The 18182-nt window shown below is 50.1% G+C and overlaps 1 protein-coding gene and 1 non-coding gene across 3 annotated transcripts in view; both read left to right on the top strand.

The window, feature by feature from the left end:
* Nucleotides 1-1731: 1731 nt before the first annotated feature.
* The window catches only part of LOC118084108 (integrator complex subunit 6-like), a 34750-nt gene continuing 18299 nt past the window's right edge, over nucleotides 1732-18182 (top strand). For both annotated transcript variants that reach the window (XR_009557034.2, XM_060270549.2), the window contains exons 1-10: nucleotides 1732-1970; nucleotides 2104-2181; nucleotides 3179-3328; nucleotides 3719-3808; nucleotides 4062-4245; nucleotides 8854-8982; nucleotides 11042-11205; nucleotides 12746-12898; nucleotides 14443-14575; nucleotides 17896-17990. Coding sequence is in view for 1 of the 2 variants with exons in the window: in XM_060270549.2 (XP_060126532.1) it covers nucleotides 1860-1970; nucleotides 2104-2181; nucleotides 3179-3328; nucleotides 3719-3808; nucleotides 4062-4245; nucleotides 8854-8982; nucleotides 11042-11205; nucleotides 12746-12898; nucleotides 14443-14575; nucleotides 17896-17990 (1287 nt within the window). In the remaining variant the exon portion in view is untranslated. The remainder of the gene's footprint in view (nucleotides 1971-2103; nucleotides 2182-3178; nucleotides 3329-3718; nucleotides 3809-4061; nucleotides 4246-8853; nucleotides 8983-11041; nucleotides 11206-12745; nucleotides 12899-14442; nucleotides 14576-17895; nucleotides 17991-18182) is intronic.
* LOC118084609 (small nucleolar RNA U109) lies at nucleotides 9719-9853 on the top strand. The gene has a single exon (XR_004692531.1). It is a non-coding gene; the product is annotated as a small nucleolar RNA U109 (small nucleolar RNA).

Here is an 18182-nt window from a genome sequence, read left to right as displayed (position 1 = left end):
GTGCAGTGGTGGCCAAACCTGGCCCTCCACCTGTTTGAAGACTCCAATTCCCATCGTCCCTTACCGTTGGTCCTGCTAGCTAAGGATCATGGGAGTTGTAGGCCGAGTTTGAGGACGTCTGCGAGTGTTGGGAGACCTGAGGGGGACTCGTCCCCAAACTCCCCTGCCCCTTCTTCCAGGCCTAGGCAAACTCGGCCCTCCAGCTGTTTGGGGACTACAATGCCCATCGTCCCTGACCACTAGTCCTGTGAGCTAGGGACGATGGGAGTTGTAATCCCAAAAGGGGTGGAGGGCCAAGTGTGGCCACGCCTGATCTAGAACAGTGGTGGCCAAACTTGAACCTCCAGCTGTTTTGGGACTACAATGCCCGTCATCCCTGACCACTGGTCCTGTGAGCTAGGGACGATGGGAGTTGTGGTCCCAAAAGAGCTGGAGGGCCAAGTGTGGCCACGCCTGATCTAGCACAGTGGTGGCCAAACTCGGCCCCCCCAGCTCTTTTGGGACTACAATGCCCATTGTCCCTGACCACTGGTCCTGTGAGCTAGGGGTGATGGAAGTTGTAGTCCCAAAAGGGCTGGAGGGCCAAGTGTGGCCACACCTGATCTAGAACAGTGGTGGCCAAACTCGGCCCCCCAGCTGTTTCGGGACTACAATGCCCATCGTCCCTAACCACTGGTCCTGTGAGCTAGGGACGATGGGAGTTGTAATCCCAAAAGAGCTGGAGGGCCAAGTTGGGCCATGCCTCATCTAGTGCAGTGGTGGCCAAACCTGGCCCACCTGTTTGAGGACTCCAATTCCCATTGTCCCTGACCGCTGGTTCCACTAGCTAAGGATCATGGGAGTTGTAGGCCGAGTTTGAGGAAGCCTGCGAGTGTTGGGAGACCTGAGAGGGGCTCGTGGGAGAGAAGCCCACCTACCCGTCCCCAAACTTCCCTCCCCTTCTTCCAGGCCTAGGCAACCCTCGGCCCTCCAGCTGTTTTGGGACTACAATGTCCATCGTCCCTGACCACTCCTCCTGTGAGCTAGGGACGATGGGAGTTGTAGTCCCAAAACAGCTGGAGGGCCGAGTGTGGCCACGCCTGATCTAGAACAGTGGTGGCCAAACTCGAACCTCCAGCTGTTTTGGGACTACAGTGCCCATCGTCCCTGACCACTGGTCCTGTGAGCTAGGGGTGATGGGAGTTTTAATCCCAAAAGGGGTGGAGGGCCAAGTGTGGCCACGCCTGATCTAGAACAGTGGTGGCCAAACTCGAACCTCCAGCTGTTTTGGGACTACAATGCCCATCGTCCCCGACTGCTGGTCCTGTGAGCTAGGGACGATGGGAATTGTAGTCCCCAAACAGCTGGAGGGCCGAGTGTGCACTAATGCCTTCGCCCGCCAATCACCCCTCACAGCCCCGCTCCCTCCTGCCCGCCCGCGACGCAGATCTGCCAATCAGCAGCAGCCCCCGCCCCTCCTGCGTATGCAGATCGCGGCATCCTAGGCGGCCGAGGGCTCTCTTGCGCTTGCGCCCTCCCCTCCTGCATATGCAGACGGCGGCCAATAGCACGCCGGCGTTCTGGTCACGCGCCGCCCCCGAGCTCGAGCTCGGCAGCGCTAGCAGCAGCAGTCCCCGCCCTTCATGCATATGCATATCGCGGCACCCTAGGCGGCCGAGGGCTCTCTTGCGCTTGCGCCCTCCCCTCCTCGGCGGCGGCCAATAGCGCTCCGGAGTTCTGGTCACGCGCCGCCCCCGAGCGCCGGCTCGGCCGGGCGGAGGCGAGAGCCTCTCAGTTGCTCTGTGCGGCTCGAGCGAGGCAGTCGCACGCGCAACAGCCGCTCTTCGTCGCCGCCTTGCCCGGGCCTCCCTGGGAGGACCATGCCGATCCTGCTCTTCCTCATCGACACGTCCGCCTCCATGAACCAGCGGGCCTACCTGGGCACCAGCTACCTGGACGTGGCCAAGGGCGCCGTCGAGCTGTTCATGAAGGTGCGCATGCGCGCGCGCGTTCCCTCCCCCTCCCCCCCGCCGCTTGACGTGTTCTTCCGATTCCGCGCGCACGTGCGCGCGCCCGAGCCCCCCCCCTCCGTTTTAACGCGCCTCCTTTTCTCCCCCCCCCCAGCTGCGCGCCCGCGACCCGGCCAGCCGCGGCGACAGGTACATGCTGGTCACTTTCGACGAGGCGCCCTATTGCATCAAGGTAAGCCGGGCGCGGGCGAACATGGCGGACATTTTGCTTTTGGAGGGAGGCGGAGGGCGCTGGGGAGATGGAGGAAGAGGGCAGGGCCATGTGGGGACTACAACTCCCAGCATCCCTCGCTCGGAGGGCTAGCGGTTCGGGCGGATGGGAGTTGTAGTCCCCAAACAGCTGGAGGCCCACTTGGCCTAGGCCTGGCCTCTCGGCCATGTGGGGACTACAACCCCCAGCATCCCTAGCTGGCAGGTCCAGCGGTCCGAGCTGCTGGGAGTTGTAGTCCCCAAACAGCTGGAGGGCCCAGTGGGCCTAGGCCTGCCTGAGAGGCCAAAAGGCAGGCTGGGCCATGTGGGGACTACAACTCCCAGCATCCCTTGCTCGCAGAGCCAGCGGGCCGGGGGGAGGGGAGTTGTAGTCCCCAAACAGCCGGAGCGCCCAGTTGGCCTATGTGGGGACTACAACTCAGCATCCCTTGCTCGCAGGGCCAGAGGTGGGAGTTCTAGTCCCCAAACGGCTGGAGGGCCCAGTTGGCCTATGTGGGGACTACAACTCCCAGCATCCCTAGCTCGCAGGGCCAGCGGTCCGGGGGGATGTGAGTTGTAGTCCCCAAATGGCTGGAGGGCCCAGTTGGCCTATGTGGGGACTACATAGGGATAACAGATATAGATATAGCCAAAGGAAACAAGAAAATCTTCCTTTATGCTGCAGGGACTGCGAGAACACTCATTGCCAAAAATTGGGAAAAAAAGAAATAACCCCCCCCCCAAATAAATAAATCATTTGATTATATTGAACTGGCCAGACTTAGCAGAGGCAATTGGGGGTCAATCCAAGCAAAAAATGTCAAAGAATGGGGAAAATGTGGAGTACTTATATATACATTGCAGACATTTGGCCGGGGGTTGGACTGGATGGCCCTTGGTGTCTCTTCCAATTCTACGATTCTGTTTTTTAAAAAAGTAGGGCTGTCACAAAGCAAGTGTGGAATAATGCTATTTTGCAGGCTGGCTGGAAGGAGAACCATGCCACTTTTATGAATGAACTGAAAAATCTGCAAGCGTCGGGACTGACCACGCTCGGGCAGGCCCTCCGATCTTCGTTTGATTTGCTCAACCTCAACCGATTGGTGTCTGGAATAGACAACTATGGACAGGTAATGGATTTAATTTGATTTAATTTCCTCCCTTCCTCGCCTGAAAAACCTCAGCATCTCTTTAGGATGTGAATCTTTGCTGGCACGCTTAAAATAAAGCAAACTTAAAATAAAGCTTGGGGAACTCACTGCTACTTAGAATCATAGAATCCTAGAGTTGGAAGAGACCACAAGGGCCTTCCAGTCCAACCCCCTGCCAAGCAGGAAACACCATCAAAGCATTCTTGACATATGCCTGTCAAGCCTCTGCTTAAAGACCTCCAAAGAAGGAGACTCCACCACACACCTCACAGGGATCTTCCAGTAGAACGCTGTCGGCATCCCTGTCTTTAAGGGATCCTTTTGTGTTTCAAACATTAACACGGATATATTTTCCCCTCCTCTCTGTAGGGAAGGAACCCGTTCTTTTTAGAGCCCTCGATTTTAATCACCATCACGGATGGAAACAAGTTGACAAATACGGCCGGCGTGCAGGAGGAGGTGAGCTTTTGGCTGGAATATGGCTGCCCTGAATGTGTTTTCTGCCCGGAGTTTAAAAAGCAAACCTGTCTGCTATTCCCTGCAGTTAGAGCCGCTTGATAACCTTTGCGTGTGGAATTATTAGTTACTGTATATTCCCTGGACTAGATGTACGTCGCAGTCCCTTCCAGCTCTCTTATTTGTGCGCCTGCGGTTCCTTTTCAGATGCTTACTGCTCTAGCGAAGTCTCTAGATGTCTTGCCTTCCTTTTCAGCTCCACCTTCCTCTGAATTCTCCCCTGCCTGGAAGTGAGTTAACCAAAGAGCCGTTTCGCTGGGACCAGAGGCTGTTTGCCCTCGTGCTGCGCTTACCCGGAGCCTCTTCGGTGGAGCCCGAACAGCTAGGAAGCGTCCCGACAGACGAGTCTGCCATTACACAGATGTGTGAAGTCACAGGAGGTAGGCCTTTTTTGCACCTTTTCCTTGGTTGCCAACCATTCAAAAGTAGCTTTTCAGTTCACCCAGGTCCAGTGTGTACAAAGTAGAAGTCCTATTTTGTCAGCGCTGTAGTATGTTATTTTCCAATTTCGCCATCTTCTCGTGTTTTTTTTTGCCTGGTGTCTTCCTTAGACAAGTGACATGAAATGGAATTCCTGACAGTAAGAGCTGTTCGACAGTGGGATTTGCTGCCAAGGAGTGTGGTGGAGTCTCCTTCTTCTTTGGAGGTCTTTAAGCAGAGGCTTGAAAGCCATATGTCAAGAATGCTTGGATAGTGTTTCCTGCTTGGCAGGGGATTGGACTGGATGGCCCTTGGGGTCTCTTCCAACTCTAGGATTCTATTATTATAAACTGAAGCGAACTTTCCCATTGAAAGTAATGGAAAGTGGTTTAATCCGTTCCACCTCAACATTAGGGAGAACTTCTGACAGTAAGAGCTGTTCGACAGTGGGATTTGCTGCCAAGGAGCGTTGTGGAGTCTCCTCCTTTGGAGGTCTTCTCCTTTGGAGGTCTTTAAGCAGAGGCTTGACAGCTATCTGTCAAGAATGCTTTGATGGTGTTTCCTGCTCGGCAGGGGGTTGGACTGGATGGCCCTTGTGGTCTCTTCCAACTCTAGGATTCTATGATTCTACCTTTACCTTTTTTAAAATAAGGGAATCTTGAGAAGAATCAGTCCAAACGAAAATATGAGACTCAAGGTTTTTTTATGTACTGTCTTGTCTTGGATGTGAAGTCTTCTGTCAAGCTTGTACATAAAAGGAATAAATAGCTTCTCCAGAGAAGCGGAAACGGAGCAATGGATTCAAACTACAAGAAAGAAGATTCCACCTCAACATTAGAAAGAACTTCCAGACAGTAAGAGCTGTTCAACAGTAGGATTTGCTGCCAAAGAGTGTAGTGGAGTCTCCTTCTTTAGAGGTCTTTAAGCAGAGGCTTGACAGGCATATGTCAAGAATGCTTTGATGGTGTTTCCTGCTTGGCAGGGGGTTGGACTGGATGGCCCTTGGGGTCTCTTCCAACTCTAGGATTCTATGATTCTACCGCGCCCATCTGGCTGGGCCTCCCCAGCCACTCTGGGCGGCTTCCAACAAAACACCAAAATACTTATCTATATATATAAAAATGTAAAAATTGTGAAATTCCGTTCAACACTTTTCTCCGTAACTGCTTGACCTATCGTCCTGAAATTTTGAAACAACGATCCAGGCCACTCCTAGAGCGTTGTTGGGGGCAAAAATCCCTCAGATCTCACACCTGCCCAGGTGCAGACCTGCTTTACCACCAAGTCAAACAGCGCCCTCAAGTGGCGTAGTACCCTCCTCCACCCCCTCCCTTCCTGTGAAATCTAAGCCACACCCACAAACCAAATGACACTATCATCAACCAAGCAAATCAAACCTCCAAAGCGGCCATTATCACACCACTAGGCTTTTCTTTTATGTAGGCCCCTGACAGGCCGGGGGGGGGGACCCGCAGTAAACCAAGGCTTCCACTAGGGTTTTCTTTTATGTATGCCCCTGACAGGCTGGGGGGGGGGAACCCACAGCAAACCAAATTGGAAACGGTGACCTTCCCATTGATCCAAACTCAGGAAGAATTACATTCCAAACTAACTTCTGCCATTTAGTAACATCAAAAGAAGAAATGATTGAGAAAGTTTTCCCTAATCTTAAACACAATTATAAAAATCACGATTGGCTCAGTGAACGAGCTATTCTTCCACCCCAAAACAAAGACGTCTATGAACTAAACTATACCATACAATCTTACCTTGACAACGAAATAATTACATACAAATCAATCGACACTGTTGTCGAAATGGATGAAGCAGTTAACTATCCTACAGAATTCTTAAACTCCCTCGAACTACCAGGAATACCACCACACTTACTACATTTAAAAATTGGTGTACCAATCATCATGTTAAGAAATATAAACCAGCCTAAACTTTGCAATGACACATGACTATTAGTAAAAAACTTATTACCCAACGTAATAGCCACAATCTTAACAGGACCTAACAAAGGTGAAGATACCCTCATTCCTTGCATTCCGATCATTCCAATAGATGTTCCCTTTCAATTTAAAAGACTACAATTCCCTATTCGCTTAGCATTCGCTATCACCATCAACAAATCACAAGGCCAATCATTACAATTCTGTGGATTATACCTAGAATCAGATTGCTTCTCACATGGACAACTATATGTTGCATGCTCAAGAGTCGGCAAACCAGATAATCTCTACATCTTCACAACAAATGGAACAACTAAAAATGTTGTCTACCCACAAGTACTATCACATTAAAAAAATATTAAACAAACCCAACCCATAAACTAACAGTTCCTTCTCCAATGGTGGGGGCCAAGGTATGGAGATACATGGGGGAGGGGCCAACACTCCCCAGGGACAACAGAGGAAAGGCTATCCTACCAAAACACAGGAATGAGCCGGGGAGGAGGGGCAGGATACGTCATGGATCGGGACAGGATGGGGGGGGAGGATCACAGGAAAAAACCACAGCAACGCGTGGCTGGGTCAGCTAGTTATTATTATTATATGTACAACCGTCCTCTTTCAGTACTGACTTGCTTGAGAATTGGAAGTGGGGTGGTAGAGACTGCCAGATGGGAAAGTGGGCCCTCCAGATGTTTGGGACTACAATTCCCATCTTCCCCGACCACTGGTCCTGTTAGCTAGGGAACATAGAATCATAGAATCCTAGAGTTGGAAGAGACCCCATGGGGCCTTCCAGTCCAACCCCCTGCCAAGCAGGAAACGCCATCAAAGCATTCTTGACATCTGCCTGTCAAGCCTCTGCTTAAAAGACCTCCAAAGAAGTAGAACTCCACCACACTCCTTGGCAGCAAATCCCACTGCCGAACAGCTCTTATTGTCAGGAAGTTCTGAGAATTGTATTTCTGCAGTGCGCAACCTCGGCCTCTCCTCCCGAGTGTGGGAAATTCCAAGCTTCCCTCTTCTCCTGTTACCGAGGCGCTGAACGCTCCGCATGGTTTTTCTCAATTCAATTCAATCTTCCCAAGTTTGAGATCCGCGTGTCCGCGTTCCCATGGGCCATACCTGCCAAGTTGCTGTTGGAGAAATAAGGGACCGGGCCGGACATTGCAGACCGGAAGTAGCGCTGCCGCCATTTTGGAACTGGGCGGAGCATGCTCAGAAGCGACTTTGGATGCTGCTTTGCCCAGTTCAAAAATGGCCGCCGCGCCGCAGCCGTTTTGGAACTGGGCAGAGCAGCGCCAAACGTCGCTTCTGAGCATGCTCTGCCCACTTCCAAAATGGCCGCCGTGCCAGAACCGGGGGGAAACACCTGTTTTTTCAGCTAGGAACAGCTGGAAAAGCGGGGATTTCCCGGAGAATACGGGAGACTTGGCAGCTATGGTTATAAACAACAAAGGGGAAAGTGGGCACCCTTGCCTGGTTCCTTTTTCAATTCTTATTTCATCAGTCACCACATTATTAACTATAACTTTTGCTTTTCGCTCAAAATAAATTGCATTTCAGCTAGGAACAGCTGGAAAAACGGGGATTTCCCAGGGAATACGGGAGACTTGGCAGCTATGCCATGGGCCCCTGCCGCATGTGCCCTGTGCTAAACCTTGCCATAGTTTTGTTCTGGGACAGGCACCCCCGACCTGTGGCCCTCCAGATGTTTTGTCCTACAACTCCCATGATCCCTAGCTAACAGGACCAGTGGTCAGGGATGATGGGAATTGTAGTTCAAAACATCTGGAGGGCTACAGGTTGGGGATGCCTGTTCTGAGGCATGAGAAAACGGAAGCCCGTGTAGGATTGTATTCTGTTCAGTGGCACTTCTTTACCTCACAAAGGAGGTGAACAAGATTCATAAGCCTGTGTGCGAAGTTAAATATCCTCCGCTTTAATCCTAGAATCATAGAGTTGGAAGAGACCCCAAGGGCCATCCAGTCCAACCCCCTGCCGAGCAGGAAACGCCATCAAAGCATTCTTGACATATGGCTGTCAAGCCTCTGTTTAAAGACCTCCAAAGAAGGAGACTCCACCACACTCCTTGGCAGCAAATCCCACTGCCGAACAGCTCATACTGTCAGGAAGTTCTTCCTAATGTTGAGGTGGAATCTTATTTCTTGTAGCTTGAATCCATTGCTCCATTCATTCCTCAAGTGATAGATTTTTTGATGGTCATTCAGTGCCTCTTTCGATTGTTTCTCTCTGGGAAATGGGGAATTTCCTATGTCGGTCCCATAGTTGCAGCAGACTGCAAGAAACGGATTGGATGGGGCCAAGCGCCCCAGTTCTGGCCCGCGGGCCTTAGAATCATAGAGTTGGAAGAGACCACAAGGGCCATCCAGTCCAACCCCCTGCCAAGCAGGAAACACCATCAAAGCATTCTTGACATATGCCTGTCATAGAATCATAGAATCCAAGAGTTGGAAGAGACCCCAAGGGCCATCCAGTCCAACCCCCTGCCAAGCAGGAATCTTCTTTCTTGTAGTTTGAATCCATTGCTATTTGTCTATTCCGTTATAGGACGTTCCTATTGTCTCCTGATCTCTTCGCTTTCCATTACAGGACGTTCCTATTGCGTTCGGACGCAGCGGATGCTGAACCAGTGTTTAGAATCTCTCGCTCAGAAAGTCCAGAGCGGGGTCGTCATCAACTTTGAGAAATCGGGTCCCGATCCACCCTACATTGGGGAAGGTACGGCGAGCCCTTTATGACCGTTGTCAACCCTTAAGGTTCGCAAATGTGCAAACGTCTTCAGTTTTTTTTTTAAAAGGACGATGTTGCAAAACCAGAGTGCATTCTATGCACAATATTGTATTACAGTCGTAAGTCGAAAAAATGTGTAAGTCTAATCCCACAGGAATGCATTGGGAGAAAAAAAGCGTAAGTCGAAGCAACCCTATCTAAAAATTCGTTAGTAGAAAAAAATCCTATTTAAACGGCATCGAAGATGGCGGACGGAGCTCTGTTCGTAAGTAGAAACATTTGCAAGTAGAGTTATTCGTAAGTAGAGGGACCACTGTATTGGATTCCTGTTTAATTACACATGCTAAAGCTATTTTGGGTCATCTGCAGACCACCCTGTGTTTTTTCAGTCGTTCACAGTTGCCAGCAGGTTGACCATACCCATTGAGCCCTACTACCCTTCGGAGAAAAACCCCTCCCCACCCTCCCTCTATATATCAGGGCCTGGGGACTTCTCTTCCCTCTATATATCAGGGTCTGGGGACTTCCGCTTCAGTGTATCTGAAGAAGTCTGCCTGCGCACAACAGCCAAGTGTTGTTATTACTGAATACAATACTGTATAAATAGTGCTTTGACTCTTTTTAGCCGCCACCGAAGATGTTTTCAGGTTTTGTTGCCGTTAAAATATCCAGAGTAATATGACCTTCCTTTGCAACAGGTTTATACGACGGAGCTTGACTGCGTCTGCATGGGAGAAACCGTCATTCCTCTTTCCTTTTAATAAGAATGAATATTCTTTCCATGCTAGAAAAATAAGGAGTTTTCAGGGCCACCTGCCTTGGAGTAGAGGCTGAGTGGTAGTATATTTTTCCGACATTAATACGGGTAGAATGCATATCTATCACAATCCATAGTCCCGAGGAGGTTACAGCTGGGGAAATATTAGCGTTCTTGAGGGTGGATTTGATTGAAATCACAGTTTAAATCACGATTTAAACCACTAGTCGGTAAGAGCAGTACATGTGAAAAGGATCTTGGAGTCTCGGTAGACTTGACATGAGTCAGCAGTGTGATGCAGCAGCTCAAAAAGCCAATGCAATTCTGGGCTGCATCAATAGGAGTATAGCGTCTAGATCAAGGGAAGTAATAGTACCACTGTATTCTGCTCTGGTCAGACCTCACCTGGAGTACTGTGTCCAGTTCTGAGCATGCTCCGCCCAGTTCCAAAATGTCAGCAGCGCTACTTCCGGTCTGCTACTTCCGGCCTGGTCCCTTATTTCTCTGACAGCAACTTGGCAGGTATGACCCCTGCCCCCGAATCATCATAGGTGCAAAACCGCCTAAGTTTATTGGAAAAAGAATATATATATATATATATATATATATATATATATATATATATATTGGAGAAAACTGGGTATTGAAACTTGCTTAATCTCAATCATATATCCCAGTTTATAGCGGCCCTGTAAAGTACGCTTCACGCAGAGTATACGCCAGGCATCCCCAAACTTCGGCCCTCCAAATGTTTTGGACTACAATTCCCATCTTCCCTGACCACTGGTCCTGTTAGCCAGGGATCATGGGAGTTGTAGGCCAAAACATCTGGAGGGCCGCAGTTTGGAGGTGCCTGGTATATGCAGTCAGAAGTTGACCTGGCTAAGAAAACACCACCAAGAGCGTAGGGAATTGTCTCCCTTATATAGGGGTGATATGATAGCCACGTTCAAATATATCAAAGGATGCCATATAGAGGAGGGTGAAAGGTTGTTTTCTGCTGCTCCAGAGAAGCGGACACAGAGCAACAGATTCAAACTACAAGAAAGAAGATTCCACCTAAACATTGGGAAGAACTTCCTGACATTAAGAGCTGTTCGACAGTGGGATTTGCTGCCAAGAAGTGTGGTGGAGTCTCCTCCTTCTTTGGAGGTCTTTAAGCAGAATGTCAAGAATGCTTTGATGGTGTTTCCTGCTTGGCAGGGGGTTGGACTGGATGGCCCTTGGGGTCTCTTCCAACTCTAGGATTCTACGATTCTAACTTCTTGTTGTTCTCCTTTTGGATTTCAGATGGACTTGTCGATGTCACCAGGCCTATCAATTCTTTTGGTTCTCAGCCATGGCACAGCTGCCACAAGCTCATCTACGTGAGGCCTAATCCGAAAACGGGTGTTCCTGTCGGGCACTGGCCAATTCCAGAATCCTTTTGGCCCGATCAGAATTCGCCAACATTGGTATGTCACATATTGCAGATACGATCAATGCAAATGTCTCTTGGTGAGCGTTGGTGGAAGGTAGCTGGACAGTTTAGCCGATGCATCCCCAAACTTCGGCCCTCCAGATGTTTCGGACTACAATTCCCATCGTCCCCGACCACTAGTCCTGTTAGCTAGGGATCATGGGAGTTGTAGGCCAAAAATCTGGAGGGCCGCAGTTTGGGGGTGCCTGGTTTAATCGGTAGAGCATGAGACTCTTAATCTCAGGGTCGCTGGATTTGAGCCCCACCTTGGGCAAAAAAGGTTGGACCAAATGACCCTTGCGTTCCCTTGCAGCTCTGATTCTCTGTTTTCAAATCCCATACAATCTCAAGGTTCACTGGGTAGACCTGATACACGGGTTGACCTGATACACGGGTCGGATCAAGCCCAATTGCCCGCGGATAGTCCTGGAATCGCCGCTTGGCGTGATTTTTGGGGCTGCACCATATTTTTGGATTTTTTTCAGGCGCCTTCCCCCCCCCATAGCTGCCAAGTACCCCGTTTCCCCCGGGAAACCCCCATTGTTACTTTTGTTAGTTTTGTAAGGTGGACTTTATCAACTACAGTGGTACCTTGGTTTACAACCATAATCCGTTATGGAGGTCCATTTGTAAATCAAAACAGGTGGTTTGCTTTCGCCAATGGGGGCTCCCCAAAAAAATTGTTCATAATCCATAGCTGCCAAGTACCCCGTTTTCCCCGGGAAACCCCCGTTTTTACTTACCTTTTCTGGTGGTCCCCCGTATCACTTCACCTCCCGTTTTTCTCTGTTACTTTCTCCTGCCGGCGGCCGTTTTTTCCCCTTTCCGATTTGCCCTTCTATGGGAGCCAAAAATGGCTGCCGGCGGCTTCGAAAGTCGCACCTACGCATGTCCGGAAGTGCATAGACGCAACTTCCGGTGTTGGCGGCGAGGGCCTTCTGGTGGTTCCCTTCCTGCGAGAAGCGAAGGAGGGAACCAGGCCAAAGAGGGCCTTCTCGGTGATGGCACCCACCCTGTGGAACGGCCTCTCACCAGATGTCAAAATAGAAAAACAACTACAAGACTTTTAGAAGACACCTGAAGACAACCCTGTTTAGGGGAGCTTTGAATGTTTGACGGACTTGTGTTTTAGTGTTCTGTTGGAAGCCGCCCAGAGTGGCCAAATGGGCGGGGTATAAACAGTGGTGCCTCGCTTAACAAAATTTCCGCTTAAGGAAACTTCCGCTTAACGAAAGGACTTTTCGAGCGGAGGTTGCCTCGCTAGACGAATTCGTTTTACGGAAAATTCGTCTAGCGAATCGCGGTTTCCCATGGGAATGCATTGAAATTCAATTAATGCGTTCCTGTGGGTAAAAAAAAAATTCAATGCATTCCTATGGGATTCGCCAGACGAATTTTTCGTTGTAATAAAAGACCCATGGAACGAATTAAATTCGTCTAGCGAGGCACCACTGTAATTTATTCTTCTTCTTATCAATTTCCCTTTTCCTCCAAACGGTTCTTAATTCCCTTTCTTCCTCCCCCCCCCCTCCTAGCCTCCCCGGACTGCCCACCCTGTTGTGAGGTTCTCCTGCATGGATTGCGAGCCCATGGTGATCGACAAGCTCCCCTTTGACAAGTACGAGCTCGAACCGTCGCCTCTCACGCAGTACATCTTGGAGCGGAAGTCGCCCGGGGTGTGCTGGCAGGTATTTGTGATATACCCATTGCAGGGTTCCCGAGCCAGTCCAGGACAGTAGAGAGAATGCCTTGTATTAGTCTGCACCCCCCCCCCCCCCCCGGCATGCTGAAGACCCCAGGCTGGGACCTCAGCACTTGCTGTCCAGCTTAGTAGAGCTGGAGAAGAACTTTCTCTCCCTGAGGACTGTTGAAACGTAGGTTTTCGTGGCTGATTAGACATCTACCCACGTGCCATCACGAAATTTGCAGAGTTGCTAATCCCTTACAGCTCTTTATGGGACGCAGGTGGCGCTGTGGGTTAAACTACAGAGTCTAGGGCAGGCACCCCCAAACTGCGGCCCTCCAGATGTTTTTCCTACAACTCCCATTGTAGGGATGGTCAGGGATGATGGGAATTGTAGTCCAAAACATCTGGAGGGCCGAAGTTTGGGGATGCCTGGTCTAGGGCTTGCTGATCAGAAGGTCGGCGGTTCGAATCCCTGCCACGGGGTGAGGTCCCATTGCTTGGTCCCAGCTCCTGCCAACCTAGCAGTTCGAAAACACGTCAAAAGTGCAAGTAGATAAATAGGGATGGTAAAGGGCTTACCTTCTGGCGGAAAGGTAAACGGCGTTTCCGTGCGCTGCTTTGGTTCGCCAGAAGCAGCTTTGTCATGCTGGCCACATGACCTGGAAGCTGTACGCCGGCTCCCTTGGCCTATAGAGTAAGATGACTGCCGCAAAACCAGAGCAGCGCACGGAAACGCTGTTTACCTTCCCACCGGAGCGGTGCCTATTTAATTACTTGCACTTTGACGTGCAAAAATGCCAATTCAATTCTGGGCTGCATCAATAGGAGCATAGCATCTAGATCAAGGGAAGTAATTGTTGTTGTTGTTTAGTCGTTTAGTCGTGTCCGACTCTTCGTGACCCCATGGAGCATAGCTCCCTCCCTAAGCCGTTCCTCATAAGGCATCGTTTCCAGGCCTTTGACCATTTTGGTTGCCCTCCTCTGGACACGTTCCAGCTTGTCAGTATCCTTCTTGAACTGTGGTGCCCAGAACTGGACACAGTACTCCAGGTGAGGTCTGACCAGAGCAGAATACAGTGGTACTATTACTTCCCTTGATCTAGACGCTATACTCCTATTGATGCAGCCCAGAATTGCATTGGCTTTTTTAGCTGCTGCATCACACTGCTGACTCATGTCAAGTTTGTGGTCTACCAGGACTCCTAGATCCTTTTCACATGTACTGCTCTCAAGCCAGGTGTCTCCCATCCTGTATTTGTGCCTTTCGTTTTTTTTGCCCAAGTGTAGTATTTTACATTTCTCCTTGTTAAAATTCATCTTCTTTGCTTTGGCCCAGTTGTCTAATCTGTTAAGGTCATTTTGAAGTGGGATCCTGTCCTCTGGGGTATTAGCCACCCCTCCCAATTTGGTGGCATCTGCAAACTTGATCAGGATGCCCTCAAGCCCATCATCCAAGTCGTTGATAAAGATGTTGAATCAGACTGGTGCCTCCGAAGGCCAGCAGCGTGTGCTAAACCTTTGCCTCTTCCCTTTGTCGTCCTCCAGGTGTTTGTGAGCACCAGCGGCAAGTACAGCGAGCTGGGCCACCCCTTCGGATACCTGAAAGCCAGCACCACCCTGACGTGCGTCAATCTCTTTGTCATGCCCTACAACTACCCCGTCCTCCTCCCCCTGCTAGGTGAGTGTGGTGAAGAGCGAGCAGGGAAAGGGAGCCTGTTCGCCCGCGGCGTCGACTTGCCAGCCGTTTTCGTAGGCGGGAAGGAGAGGGATTTTTACACCCACCCTCTCCCCTTTTTCTCTCTGCAGCAGAGCAGGAGAGCCGCCTGCCGCCTGGGCGTGTCTGACGCTGCTCACCTCCTCGAGTCGTAGCTCCTTCCTTATTCGGAGTAAGCTTCAACCTCCGTTCTTTCCCCCCTCTTTCAGGACGTCGGTGCCTGCGTAGTCTTAGAATCATAGAATCCTAGAGTTGGAAGAGACCCCAAGGGCCATCCAGTCCAACCCCCTGCCAAGCAGGAAACACCATCAAAGCATTCCTGACAGATGGTTGTCAAGCCTCTGCTTCAAGACCTCCAAAGAAGGAGACTCCACCACACTCCTTGGCAGCAAATCCCACTGGCGAACAGCTCTTACTGCCAGGAAGTTCTTCCTAATATTTAGGTGGAATCTTCTTTCTTGTAGTTTGATTCCATTGCTCCATGTCCACTTCTCTGGAGCAGCAGAAAACAATCTTTCTCCCTCCTCTATATGACATCCTTTTATATACTTGAACATGGCTATCATATCATAGAATCATAGAATCCTAGAATTGGAAGAGACCACAAGGGCCACCCAGTCCAACCCCCTGCCAAGCAAGAAACGCCATCAAAGCATTCTTGACATATGCCTGTCTAGCCTCTGCTTAAAGACCCCCAAAGAAGGAGACTCCACCACGCTCCTTGGCAGCAAATTCCACTGTCAAACAGCTCTTATTGTCAGGAAGTTCTTCCTAATGTTGAGGTGGAAGCTTCTTTCTTGTAGTTGGAATCCATTGCTCCATGTCCACTTCTCTGGAGCAGCAGAAAACAACCTTTCTCCCTCTATATGACATCCTTTTATATACTTGAACATGGCTATCATATCATAGAATCATAGAATCCTAGAGTTGGAAGAGACCACGAGGGCCATCCAGTCCAACCCCCTGCCAAGCAGGAAACATCATCAAAGCATTCTTGACATATGCCTGTCCAGCCTCTGCTTAAAGACCTCCAAAGAAGGAGACTCCACCATGCTCCTTGGCAGCAAATTCCACTTTCGAACAGCTCTTACTGTCAGGAAGTTCTTCCTAATGTTTAGGTGGAATCTTCTTTCTTGTGGTTTGAATCCATTGCTCTGTGTCCGCTTCTCTGGAGCAGCGGTCTTTTGCAGCAGCGTTGCATCGCCCGTTTGTTTTTTTGTTGGGCTTTGGGAACTGGGGTGCACATTTCCAAAGGGGGCACATGGGGAAGAGAGAAACTTTAAAAAAAGTTTGGGCACCCCAATATGGCCTTTCATTTGTGAGTGTGGGGAGGGGGGGTTATTGATTTTGGGGTAAAATCATCAAGAAAGCCGAACAACTTCAAAAGGTCAACAAGTTTGGATGGCCCTTTGGTCACCCCCAACGGCCCTTCGCTTCATCAAATCCGGCCCTCCTTGAAAAACGTTTGCACACCACTGCCTAAAATAATGTTAAAAAACGATGGTTGTCTTAAACATGGCGGTCATCTCCCCCCCCCTTTTCATAAATGTGTGCCCCCCAAAATAGGGGTCGTGTGTACATGGAAAAATATGGTAAACACTTAAAACCATTTCATTTTCAACAGTTCCACAACAATAGTTCAAAGTGTGCGCTTCCCCTTTGTAAGGGGAATATAGGGAATGTGTTGGCATCTAAAAGGAGGGGAGAATCTTAAGTTGTTTATGACTTAAGAGGTCTTCCGACTGAGCCCTTCTGGGTCCCTTCATTCAAAGCTGCGATTGTTACTCGGCTAAGATCCAGCTTCACTTTTGGCTCTGTGGATTCTTTCCGCTGCCTGTGTCACAACTGGATATATAAGGAGGAGAGAGGCTAAAGAATCATAGTATCCTAGAGTTGGAAGAGACCACAAGGGCCATCCAGTCCCACCCCCTGCCAAGCAGGAAACACCATCAAAGCATTCTTGACATATGCCTGTCAAGCCTCTGCTTAAAGACCTCCAAAGAAGGAGACTCCACCACACTCCTTGGCAGCAAATTCCACTGCCGAACAGCTCTTACTGTCAGGAAGTTCTTCCTAATGTTGAGGTGGAAGCTTATTTCTTGTAGTTTGAATCCATTGCTCCGTGTCCGCTTCTCCGGAGCAGCAGAAAACAACCTTTCTCCCTCCTCCATATGACATCCTTTGATATATTTGAACATGGCTATCATATCACCCCTTAACCGTCTCTTCTCCAGGCTAAACATACCCAGCTCCCTAAGCCGTTCCTCATAAGGCATCGTTTCCAGGCCTTTGACCATTTTGGTTGCCCTCCTCTGGACACGTTCCAGCTTGTCAGTATCCTTCTTGAACTATGGTGCCCAGAACTGGACACAGTACTCCAGGTGAGGTCTGACCAGAGCAGAATACAGTGGTACTATTACTTCCCTTGATCTAGATGCTATTCTCCTATTGATGCAGCCCAGAATTACATTTGCTTTTTGAGCTGCTGCATCACACTGTTGACTCATGTCAAGTTTGTGGTCTACCAGGACTCCTAGATCCTTTTCACATGTACTGCTCTCAAGCCAGGTGTCTCCCATCCTGTATTTGTGCCTTTCGTTGTTGTTTTTTGCCCAAGTGTAGTACTTTACATTTTTCCTTATTCAAATTCATCTGGTTTGCTTTGGCCCAGTTGTCTAATTCAGGGGTCCCCAGACTACAGCCCGGGGGCCAGATGCGGCCCAATTAGCCTGCCAATCCTGCCCGCGACGACCCCCGCCGCCCGCCGCGCCGAAAATCCTTTGTGCGCATGCGTATGGGCTTCTCCCGACCCGGAAGAAGTCATTTCTGGTGCACTTCCGGGTCGGGGGAGGCCCACGCGCATGCACACAACCGATTTTCGGCGCTTTTCCCACCCTGGAAGCGCGCTGCCGCGCCAGTAAGCGCCCATGACAGGGTGTGCTCCCGTTCTTCGGTCCCAGCTCCTGCCAACCTAGCAGTTCGAAAGCACGTCAAAGTGCAAGTAATTAAATAGGCACCACTCAGGATGCCCTCAAGCCCATCATCCAAGTCATTGATCAAGATGTGGAATAAGACTGGGCCCAACCTTTGGCTCTGTGGATTATTTCTGCTGCCTGTGGCACAACCGGATACATAAGGAGGAGAGAGGCGTAAAGAGAGTGAGAGAAGTTATTGGAAGCATCAAAACTCTCCAGCTCGCCGTTCTCAAGGGTCGTTCCCGCGGAGCAGGATACTGGGACTGGAACGTGGGGCGCATGGTTGACTGGTCTTGTTTCTCCTTGCAGACGACTTTTTCAAGGTTCACAAGCTGAAACCCAATCCGAAGTGGCGGCAATCTTTGGACAACTACTTGAAAACTATGCCTCCGTACTACTTGCTGGTACGTACCTCTTGCAAACTCGATGGGTGGCTGGCGGTCCTTTGCAGAACGGTTCTCGCGTGTCTTCGGCTGGGAACCAAATGGGGTTCAAAAGCCATCAATGCTTTGCAGCTTGGCGTGACTTACTGGCCCCCCCCCTCCTCGTTGCGATTGCCGTCCGGTGCAAGCCTAGCGTTTATTTTTTCCAGTCCT

The sequence above is a fragment of the Zootoca vivipara genome, chromosome Z2 (assembly GCF_965207765.1).
Source record: "Zootoca vivipara chromosome Z2, rZooViv2.hap1.1, whole genome shotgun sequence".
Taxonomy (NCBI): Eukaryota; Metazoa; Chordata; class Lepidosauria; order Squamata; family Lacertidae; genus Zootoca; species Zootoca vivipara.
This window is presented reverse-complemented; position numbering and strand designations above follow the sequence as displayed.